At 43.6% G+C, this 12,207-nt stretch overlaps 1 protein-coding gene across 1 annotated transcript in view; it reads left to right on the top strand.

Annotated features, from left to right (window-relative positions):
• Window positions 1-12,207, top strand: part of LOC144800484 (vitamin D3 hydroxylase-associated protein-like) — a 257,769-nt gene that overhangs the window by 64,224 nt on the left and 181,338 nt on the right. The window contains exon 2 of the mRNA XM_078671683.1: window positions 5,727-5,840. Within this exon, the coding sequence (XP_078527809.1) occupies window positions 5,727-5,840 (114 nt within the window). The remainder of the gene's footprint in view (window positions 1-5,726; window positions 5,841-12,207) is intronic.

The raw sequence follows: 12,207 nt of genomic DNA, 5'->3' as shown, positions 1-12,207 counted from the left end.
CACACGGGGAGCTGCTGACATGCAGCTCCCCGTGTGGGAAAGCAATATGGTTTGCATTTTGAAAGAGAGAGCAGGTTTCCCTGCTCTCTCTTTCAAAATCCAAACCGAGTTTGCTATGACAGGGCTGGAGCCTCAGCTCCCACCCTGGCATAGCAAACAGCAGTGTCCTGGGGTGGGCACCTGGAGACACTGCAGGAGCCTGTCCTGGGGTGGCGGTCCACAGGGCCCTCAACGGCTCCAGGAGGGGGGCCACGCGGCCCTCCTCCCACAACATACAAAGCCCTGGGGGGTGGTGGTCCCCTGGGCTTGTGGGGGGCCTTTGAGCCCCCACCCATTTTTTTCAAAGCCCTGGGGGGTAGCGGTCCCCGGGGCTGGGGGGGTTTGAACAAACCCATGTATTTTGCTGGGGGGTGGCCTTTGAGCCCCCCCACCCATTTATTTTGTAGCCCTGGGGATGGCGGTCCCCGGGGCTGGGGGCCCCTCTGGGCCTCCCATTAAATTTCATATTTTTGCCCCGGCATTTGGTCCCGCCGGGGGCTAATTATTAAAGAAGCGCGAGAGCCCACGCTTCATTTTTTTTTTTGTACAGCAGGATTCGCGCACCCTGTGCGCATTTTGCCGTTTAAAAAAATAAATACATTTTGGGACCCTGAGGGTCCTTGTGGGACCCCCTAAGCAGGTCTAGAGGGTCAGGGTATTTCTACCCTGCCCCCTTTATACATTTTGCACACTTGTTCCACTGATTTCTTCAGCCTCGCTCGTACCGAGGCACAAAATGGTTGCCAGCACTTCCTGGTTTGGAGTGTTGACAGTCAGTTGACAGCCAATTAGCATGCAACTCGTGATCGAAAGGGTGTGCACAGAGTGCGCATAGGGTGCGCGGATCTACCACGGCCATAGATATATATGTGATTTTACTGTTGATTTTCTCAGCAACTACTGAACGGATTTACACCATTTAACCAAAAGGCATGACTCTGAACCAAGGGCTACCTCTTAGCCAAATTTGGTGTAATTCCGTTCAGCAGTTCGGGCTGTAGCTGCAATCAAAGGTTCCTATGGGAAATTGCATGGGGAAAACACGTATTGGGACCCCCCTTTTTTCTCGGCCCCTGCTTGACAAATCACCCCAAGACTTTCAGGATAGGAGCGGACTGTAGCGGGTCATATGTTTTGAACATTCGTCAACCGGCGCCAAAGTTATTCCAAACAGAATGTTGCGGATTTCCTATGGATAATAGGTCTTAACTATAACTACCTACTGGCGACCGCCAGTAGATAATATATCATATATATATAATATATATATATGCCAAACTAAGTCCCACAGAGCCTTCACAATACGAGCAAACAAGCCCTCCAGTCGGGAGTAAAATGAAACAGAGTTCTTTATTACAGCAGGTACCAGCACATAAGCATTACGCTTTTCAACTAGACAACGGTCTTAATCATTTGCAAAAAATGAGGATCAGTTGTTCATGAGTTTAAATACACCCGAATAACACAAAATGCTTTTATACAGTTTTTAAACCATGGGAGATCAGTTCACATATTTTAACAAACCCATACTTTAAAACAATATGTCATAAATGTTTAGATACTGAAATATTCAAGTGGGTCACTGATCACATAATTCTCCAGATCTTGGACTACCCAGTCCATAATACATTATTTCAGATTCTTGAGCATTGCCATGTCCCTCCATTTTTTTCAACCACATTTAAAAATGTATTTATCACAAAAGTCGATCACAATATAATACCGTTGCATCCTCAAAAAGGATTAATTTCGATGTAGGGCTAAGTGACATATTTAACATGCTTTTTGTGGAAAAACTTTGGTCCTCATGCTGTTAAGTAAGTCATTGTGCGAGTACCTGCATGTAATGAAATATTCACTCCTCCATCGTGTTGGGTTAAGTAACCCTACAAATTCTGGCTGCTTCCAAAAATGGCTCAAATTGTTAGCAGGCAGGCCCCGCTCCACCAGTGACAAGAGCCTCCTGTGTGTGCAGTGGCCTGAGCTTAGCCAATTTCTCTGTAGCAATATGCAGGCAGCAGGCGGACGTCCTTTAAACATGAACAATATGAACCCAAAACTAGGTTGAGGTTGAGCCTTTTGTGCAAGAACTCCAGTCCCCGTCTAGGGAGCCTCTGCTCCCAGGTGAACCTTTCTCTCCACTTCGGCCACATCCTCGTCTCCATCGCCACTCTCCTAGTATGGGAGCATGCCTGCCTGTTAAATCTGAAAAGGGGGATTGCATGTTGTGCTGCCAGATCACTGGTGGTGCACAGCAAACAGCGCCACCGCTAGCGCTGGAAGTATGATGGTACTGGAGTTCTTGCATGAAAGGCTTAACCTCACCCTAGGAATACCTCCCTTATATTGGAGCTGGGGACTACTGATGGCATTAGCCGAGGGGTGGGTCTTGGGACTCCAACATTGAATGTCAGACTTATCCACATTGGACAAGGGACTTTAAGTTAAAATACTCACTGCCACCTTCATGTGCAAAGTTGTCACTCTGAGACCAGAGTTTTATTTAGATCACGAGGGTTGGATGTCCCTCGACCAGAAAGGTATGAAAGTAAGTTAGAAGTGAGCCTGCAAGGCGGCTGGAATGTGATTAACAGCGTTTTAATGACTGATTTTAGTGTGTGCGGTTTTGTGCATTTAAAGACACTTAGTTGCTTTCTTTACAGCTGAGGATTCGAATTACATTCCAGTCCAGTTTTTACATGTACCTGAATATTAATTTCGTTTTTTAAGTATTGAGAGTTTAAGTGGTGTTTTAATGTTTTGAAGTGAAATTGTCCCTTGCAGTGATCGTACATGTTCTTTGATTGGCTGCTGAAAAGAAGTGCATCATTTGTGTTAATTAACTATGATGTTTAAGTAGAGCACCAATATGGCACACTTAAATTGAAAAAGGCAGAGTTAGCTGCTGAAATGCGTCTCTCAGGTGGCCCAGTGTCCAAGATGGTATGACTGAATAATCGAGTGCTGGCTGCCTCTCCATGGAGTTTGGGGAGCTTTTTGATGATATATCTATATCTATATACATATATATCAACAAGGTTAGCCCCAATGAGAGACGCCAACAGGTGTGTAAAAATCTTCGATATTTTATTGCTGGCAGCAACTTGCAGGCAAAGACAACTGGCGGTTTCATAAAAAATTACAGCCACAGCTAGACGCGTTTCTGGAACAGCAATCCCTTCTTCAATGGCATTAGTACCCTTCACATCAAACCGCATTTTCTGCACACATTTATTCTCGAAAAGACCTGCCCCAGTGGGCGGGGCCAATCCCATGGCCTTCTGGACCTGGTAGTGCAGAAACAATAACCCCATGTGAGTTTGTTTAGTGTGCAGCCCATGAAAATATAATTACTCCAGTGGGTCGATGACAATCAGCATGCTTCGACTGTCTTGGACACCAGCTGCCAGCTCGAGCGCATCCTCCCGTTGCACTGATGAGACCGCACTGGCTCCATCACGGGCCCGCTTTCCTTGCAGAGGGCCTCTCTCGTGGCTGGGCTCAGCCGCTCAAATTCAGTCAACAAGGTTAGCCCCAATGAGAGACACCAATAGATGCGAAAAAATCTTCGATATTTTATTGCTGGCTGCAACTTGCAGGCAAAGACAATTGACGCTTTCATAAAAAATTACAGCCACAGCCAGACGCGTTTCGGGAACATCGTTCCCTTCTTCAATGGCAATAGTCCCCATCACACCAAACTGCATTTCCTGCACACATTTATTCTCAAAAAGACCTGCCCCAGTGGGCGGGGCCAATCCCTTGGCTTTTTACGCTTCTGTTGGCTTCTCTCATTGGGGCTAACCTTGTTGATTGGATTTAAGCGGCTGAGCCCAGCAGCAAAAGAGGCCCCCCGCGAGGAAAGCGGGTCCGTGATGAAGCCAGTGCGGTCTCATCAGTACAACGGGAAGATGCGCTCGGCTGGCAGCTGGTATCCACCTCAGTCGAAGCATGGTGATTGTCTTCGACCCACTGTGGTAATTATATTTTCATGGACTGCACACTAAAGGAACTCACTTGAGGTTATTTTTCCTGCACTACCATGACCAGAAGGCCAAGGGATTGGCCCCGCCCACTGGGACAGGTCTTTTTGAGAATAAATGTGTGCAGGAAATGTGGTTTGGTGTGAAGGGGACTAACGCCATTAAAAGAAGGGAACGCTGCTCCCGAAACACGTCTGGCTGTGGCTGCAATTTTTGATGAAACCGCCAGTTGTCTTTGCCTGCAAGTTGCTTCCAGCAATAAAATATCGAAGCTTTTTAGGCACCTCTTGGCGTCTCTCATTGGGGCTAACCTTGTTGACTGGATTAGAGCAGCTGAGGCCAGCCGCGAGAGAAGCCCACCGTGAGAAAAGCGGACCCGTGATGGAGCCAGTGCGGTCTCATCAGTACAACTGGAGGATGCGCTCGGCTGGCTGCTGGTATCAACAAGAGTCGAAGCATGCTGATTGTCTTTGACCCACTGTGGTAATTATATTTTCATGGACTGCACACTAAACGAACTCACATGAGGTTATTGTTCCTGCACTTCCAGGACCAGAAGGCCAAGGGATTGGCCCCACCCACTGGGGCAGGTCTTTTTGAGAATAAATGTGTGCAGGAAATGCCATTTGGTGTGAAGGGAACTAAGGCATTGAAGAAGGGAACGCTGTTCCCGAAACGCGTCTGGCTGTGGCTGTAATTTTTTATAAAACCGTCAGTTGTCTTTGCCTGCAAGTTGCTGCCAGCAATAAAATATCGAAGTTTTTACGCACATGTTGGCGTCTCTCATTGGGGCTAACCTTGTTGACTGTATATATATATATATATATATACACACACACACACACACACACAGGATGGCACCTATATGTAGCCATGGGTGCCCTACTGTTAATTTCAGTTGGAAAACTGGGGCTAAAGGTAGCTCCTCCCAACTTACTTTCCTTTGCTGACCATGAAGTATGAAATGGAAACTAGTAAGGGTTCAAGCAACTCAAAGGATGATTACTTGCAACAGAATTCAGTTTCGTTTTCTAATATCTAGTAATGTTGTTTAATGCTTCCTTCGGTGTGTCAGTTCATGATCGAGACATGGCAACAGATTTCTAATTGGAAAATGCACGTTTGCATGTGAGTGAGAAGTTTTACAATTAAATATAAGGACAAGAATTATGAATGGTGTTGACCAGCTTATTAGACACGGTGCTTGCAATACAAAATAGCATGCTTAGTATTTTTGGAAAAAATCACTTTTTTGAAACATTATGTAGTCCAGATCTTACTAGTGTAGGTTTTTTGTTGTTTGGTTTCATCTGGTGCAAAGCACGGTTGTAGATTATTGTAAGCAATTGAGAATATGTTGAGCTAACATTCAATTGTAGTTTGTATTTGCTGCTTCTATTTGGATAGCCTAATTTATTATTGTTTCCTTTGCTGCCATGTTGGTGCCCTGAAAAATGTTTACTATAGTCACATCAGCTCTTTATAAAGAGGCATTGTTGATGCCTCCAAGAGGGGAGGGGAATACAGATCATCTGCGTGACCATGTCTATTCTATCAAACATAGGTCTTACTTATTAATGTATCATGTGGCCTACCACTGTGGATGGCAGCTCTGTTAACATTTCCTTGTTCTATTCTGTTTATTGCATCAATGTTAAGAACTACTTTCCCACTTTAACTCGATTTTAATCATTCGTTTTACAGAATCCTGGGCAGAAATCTGAAGACATTCTTTCTTTGTCCCTGAAGGAGCTGTCGGACAGATTGAAAGAAGGCTCACTCCTTCCAGAAAATGTCCTCTATACCTACATGGGGAAGGTGAACAACATATTTTGTTATTACCTATGTCTGCTAATATGTTATGTGTCATAGTAAACATGTACACACAATAATAAAGCAAATGGTAAAAAACTAAGAAAACAATTGCAAAGCATATAGAGAAATAACTACCTAATGACTAACTTACTTAATTTGGCTTTCATCATTTGAAAAGTACTTTTCGTCAAGCGGAGCATTGAAATAAAAATCCTTTTTTACATTTATAAGATGAATGTGAGTCTATACATACACATCTTTTAAAATAAATAAAACAATTAAAAACTAAGTTCATGGCAACTAAAATTAATTGTCTCTGAACTCAATAAACAAATGTGTTTGTACATAAACCCGCCTTTTCTTTCAGGAATGCTTTTAATCGGCAGAGGCAAATATAAAAAAATAAAGGAACAGTAAGATCGTGTGTTTTCAAAATATTTGGAACCTGTGGGTCGCGTAAGGTTAAATGCTTATAAAGTTATTTGCTTATGATACAGGTAATTGTCCCAAACTATGGTTTGCATAGGGGAGAACATGCTCACCTTTCAAAATAATATCCTAATAATATGAACATAGATGATTGCTACGCAGTAAAATGGAATGAGAGAGGCCCTTGGAAACAAAGGACAGGCCAATGGATGCTCCAGGAGCAAAAGTAAAGATGGAAAACAGATGTTTCACCACCAAAACCGTCAATAAAAGCAGAAACCAGTCAAAAGGACATCCCGCCATGATGTGGAAATTAACGCGCTGCAAAATAAACTTGAAGATTTGGAGAATAGACAGCGGAGGCAGAACCTCAGACTATTCGGAATTCCTGAGGGCTCAGAGGGCTCGGATCCTCGAGCCTACATGGTTAAACTATTTCAACGCGCTTTCCCTGACCTGGCCGATTGGGACTGGGACTCACAACTACAAAGAGTTCACAGACTGCCTTTAGTAAACAGAAATAAAGGAAGTAAATTTCCCCGCCCTTTCCTGATCTTTTTCGGGAATTTTCTACTTAGACAGGCAGTCTCTTTGAAAGCAAGACCAAAGTGGTGACAGAGGATGTAACTTTTTTTGTAAGGTCGGATTTAAGTAAGAATACAATGGAGAAACGCTGGAAGCTGCGTCAGTTAATAGATCCCTTCAAGGCAGCTGGGGCACAGGTTTTTCTCCAGGAACTGGCTTGTCTCAAAGTTATTAACGCTGGCCATACATATTATTAAGCATGGGCGTAAAATTCGTTACGCTCGCGGATTTTTCGTATTTTCGGTAAATCCGCAATCCGCGAACTCTCGCGGATGTGGCGGAAATACGCAAATCCGTGCGAAGCGGATTTTTTGCTTGAGTTCGCACTGCTCGCGGGCCGCGGCGCGGGCAGCAACAATCTCGCACTCGCGAAAGTACAAAAATTACAATTGGGGGCGGAAACGGAAATACGTCACGCAAACAAAATGGCGGCGCCCATACTCAACCTTGGGGTAACTCGCACGAGTTCGCGGCTTCCACGGTCGAGTTCGCACGACGCCGCGCCTCGCGAACAGGGCGAAATTACCGAAAAACGAGTTTTGCAAAAGCAAAACCAACGAGCAGGTGCAAAAGTTCGAGCTCATCATTTGTAACCATTTAGCTGTAGTGCTTCCTGAAGGGCCCCTCCAGAATCCGGTTGCCTACTTGCAACTATTGTATGACCCTGCTCTGACAGTCACAGAATAGTTACAAGTATGCCATTGCATCCTGTTATTGCAACAAAAAGGAAAGGGAGCAGACAAGCAGGTGCCAGCCTTCATTAATGTCAGTTGGGGCAGGGCAGGTGGTGTTGTTTGCAAAACTTAGTGCAGGTGTGCTTGGCTTTGCCACAATAATGTACACTCACTAGTCAATCAGAGGGTGCTGTGATGACACCGAGGGTGGCATGGGTGTGCCAGCCAGAGGGTGGCATGGGTGAACCAGAGTGCCAGTGTTGACAGAGGATGGCAGTGCTTTGCTTTGCCCCAATAATGTACACTGGTGAACCAGAGGGTGCTGTGATGACACAGAGGGTGACATGGGTGAGCCAGAGGGTGGCATGGGTGACCAAAGAGAGTGCCAGTGGTGACAGAGGGTGGCAGTGATGAAGAAAGCCTTGCAAACAGGCTGGGCACGTAGAAACAACAAGTTCGCAAAACTGGCGACCCGACAAGTAAGTTCGCAATTTGCGAAATTGTACAAAACCCTCGCGAACTTGCAGAAACCCGTGCGAACACACCCCCCCAAAAAAATCCGCAAATCCGCGAGAATTCGTGGATTTTTCGTATTTTCGCAATCCGCAAATACGCAAATCCGCAAATTCGCGGATTGCGAATCCGCAAAATCCGCCCATGCTTACGTTATCTTAATGAGGTTAAAGAAGCAGAGAATGTACTTTCAAAAATTAGTACAGCTTAATGGCACTTATAATAGGAAATGCTTAAATGCAATTCTGTTCGGGGATCCGTTAATTATCTGATTATTCATATCTGGGTGATCCAAGTCTTATTTTTATTTTATTTTTTGGGGGTATGGAGAGGGATCTTCAGGCTGCTGCACCCTTAGATGGCTGCCCTTTCAGCGGCAGCAGGAGTTAGAGGGGGGCTACCTTTTGGTACTTAGGGGAGGCAGGATAGGGGTTGATGGAGGGTTTGGGGGTTGGGGTTGGGGGAGGAGAAAAAAGTAGAAAAGGACAAGACAAGCTTCAGGGTGATTTTCGCTGTGGATTACAGACAGGTTATGAGGTTGGAATTAAAGAATTGTGCAGAAGGCTTAGATCTATTAATTAGTCATTATGCTGCAAATTAGATGTTTAGCCTGGAACGTTTCCGGCTGAACAATAAAAATAAAAGACGTTTGGTCTCCGAGGAGCTGAAAATGTACGTTCCACACCTGGTTATGTTAACGAAAACACATATCTGTTATAAGGATAAGAAGTTATTATGCCAACTGGGGTACGATTTGGTGGTATGCACTTCGTTAAATGCTCCTATAAGGGGGGTGGCAATTTTGAAAAAGAGGCAACTACGGGGGGAAGTGATTAAATCAGCATCGGATAATGGAGGCCGATGGGCTATCGCTCAAATGGAGGTGGAAAATTGTAAATATGTTTTTTGTACTATCTATGGGCCTAATATTGATGATCCATGTATTTTTGATTGGCTGAACATTGAATTACTTGCTTGGGAGGGGGAACTGATTCTGATGGGGGATTTTAATTGCGTGTTGAATTATGACCAGGATGTAACCAAGAGAGGTTTATTCCGGCGTATTCACTAAACTAGGGCTGCAATTTTGGAATTAGCTTCACAACGTTAAAGACGTGTGGAGGAATCTACACCCTGGTATAGCTGGCTATACGTACTATTCCCCACCCCACAAACTGTGTTCACGAATCGATCTGGCGTGGGCATCAGATAAAGTTATGGAGACAGGGCACAGGAAGATTTTCCCTTAGAGTATCGTCTGACCACAACCCCATACTTTTTTTATTTAGTATAGCCCAAAGGGCACTGGAATTTCGTCCTTTCACGTTCCCTAGATATTTATTAGCAGATATAGCATTTATAGCTAAACTTAAGGAGTATATTAAAGAATTTTTTGATATTAACATTAACACCGCATCACTTTTTTCGGTGTGGGGCGCTTGTAAGGCCTCTATTCGTGGTCAGGCTCAACAATATGTACTAAAACAAAATGCAGAGCGCAAGAGGGAGATTAAGGCGACCACAGCGAATATTCTTTTATGTGAAAAACAACTTGCTGATACACTTAGAACTGACGGGTCGAGTGTGCAGCATATTGGTCAATTAGAAACGAAGGGGCATATTATCAAGGACGGGCGATACATTATCGCCGCTTTATCGGCAGGAAACTGCCGATAAAGCGGCGATAATGGGCTTGATAATATGCTCTATGAATTCCTATCGAAGCCCATGTTAGATGCCTTCACATCTAATATGGGCTTTGATAGGAATTCATAGAGCATATTATCAAGCCCATTATCGCCGCTTTGTTGGCAGTTTCCTGCCGATAAAAGCGGCGATAATGTATCGCCCGTCCTTGATAATACGCCCCTAGGTTAGTTCCTTTACGCTCGGCTTTAAAAAGCTCGCTCAGGGAGAGAAATAGCCTTAAAATACATAAGTACAAACTATCTCAATATGAATGCGGGGATAAAGTTGGGAAGGTGCTGGCGTACAAAGTCGCAGACGATCGTGCACCAACATTAATTAAATCTATTAAGGGCCCCAACGATACCTCGATTACCCAACCAGCACAAATATTGGGACAGTTTGTTTCATATTATGAAAAGCTGTATACTCCCGAGAGCTTCTGCAACGAGGTCAATATACAAGCATACATTAATAAAAATGTGCCCGCAAAAGCGTATTTAGATCAGGAATGCATTGCCTTACTCTCCCCTCTAATAAGGCTGCAGGTGAGGATACACTCCCTAAAGAACTTTATAACATTTGTGCGGAGGAACTTTTACCACTTTTTTGTCTAGTTATTAACTTAATTGGTTCTACAGGGAAAGCTCCGGATTCCTGGAAGACAGCCAAAATTATGTTTTATTTAAAAAAAAAAACTTCTACAGAGTGTGGGTCTTACAGACCCATATCCCTGATCAATGCCGACGCAAAAGCTTATTCTAAACTTCTTGCAATACGATTGGCTCCACTTATGCCACGGCTTGTTAATGATCAACATCATGGATTTGTTGTAGGGAGGGACACCACCACTCATGTCAACATGGCTATAACCGCCTTTGATGTAGCTGCAACTAATCTCACCCCGCTCGGTATGATTCTTTTAGACGCAGAGAAGGCGTTTGACAGAGTGGGGTGGGATTATTTGTGGGTGGTTATGAAGCAGTTTGGCCTAAAGGGTCGCTTTTTGAAAAGTATACAGGCATTGTATAGGGACCCTAATGCCAAAATAAGCTATGCTGGGACATTGTCATCAAATTTTGCAATTTTAAGGGGAACAAGGCAGGGGTGCCCGTTGTGACCCCTGCTCTTTGCTCTTTCCATGGAGCCATTTATTAATGCCCTTCAAATTCAAACTAAGATTGTACCTGTCTGGCATGATGACAAAACTCTTAAAATCACAGCATATGCTGACGACTTAGCTATTTATACGTCAAACGTGGCGGATGCACTGGTAGGGATTACTGAGGAAGCCAATATCTTTGGGGTTATTTCTGGATATAAATTAAATATCAACAAAACTCAAGTTATAATGAATTACCAGTCTAACTCACCAGTGCTGGGGCTCTGCCAGGCTGCGGTATATTTAGGGGTAAAGATATCTGCTAAGATTAGTGAAATAAATGCTCTGAACTATGATTTTTTGTTAAAAGAAGTGTCCGTTCTTTTGAAAAAATGGCACAAGATTCCGCTCAATCTCCTCGGGCGAATTAATCTTATTAAGATGACCATCTTGCTGAAATTTTTATATCTTTGCAGGTCTATTCCTTTTCGCGTTAACAATTTGTTTTTTAAAAAACTAGATGGCATCCTCAGCAGCTTTATTTGGGGCATAAAAAGTCCCGAAGATCAATGGCGATATTAAAACTTCTACTCGACAAGGGCGGTCTTAACTTCCCTGACTTTAGAGCTTATTTTTTTGCTTCCTTTTTGGGTCGGCTTCGTAGCCTGTATGCTGTTAACCATCAATACTTTTTTCATCAATTTTTGCTTGGTAGAGACTCGAAACAATTCTTGGCTGGAGTGCAAGATCCGAATTATTTTAAACGTGTCAAATTTAAGACTGCGAGCGATGCAGTACGTATTTGGACCCTGATACTGACTAATTGCAGTAATTCTTTTTTTCATACTGATTTGCCACTCTGGGATAATCCAGGGCTTCCTGATATTTTTAGCGATAAAAACTGGGCGGGACTGGGCTAACTATGGCATTAAGACACTAGGAGACTTATATGGCACTGGTGGACTCCTACAATTTGAAACATTGAAACTCTTGTATAAACTACCTGAATTTATGCAATTTAAATATTTTCAAATAAGGGATTTTTTAATACGTAAAATGAGGCTGCAAGAGCTGAGCGGTTCAGATATATGGACTTGCTTCTATTGAATAGGAAATCACTAATTAGTTTGGGATATAAGTGTCTTAGCCAAAATAGAACAGATGAATGCCCCAAAATGGCTTTTAAATGGACTGATAGGTTAGGTTTTAATGTTACCGCCCAGAATATATCGGCTGCTTTAGTGAATATGGATAAAGTGGCTCATTCCTCAAGCTTAATGCTCCAGTCTTATAAGACTATATGTCATTTATATCATACTCCACTAAGAATTTCGAAATGGCCACCAAATAGCTTAGTTAGTGATCGTACTAAATGTCCTAA

The sequence above is a fragment of the Lissotriton helveticus genome, chromosome 1_2 (genome assembly GCF_964261635.1).
Source record: "Lissotriton helveticus chromosome 1_2, aLisHel1.1, whole genome shotgun sequence".
NCBI classification, from domain to species: domain Eukaryota; kingdom Metazoa; phylum Chordata; class Amphibia; order Caudata; family Salamandridae; genus Lissotriton; species Lissotriton helveticus.
This window is presented reverse-complemented; position numbering and strand designations above follow the sequence as displayed.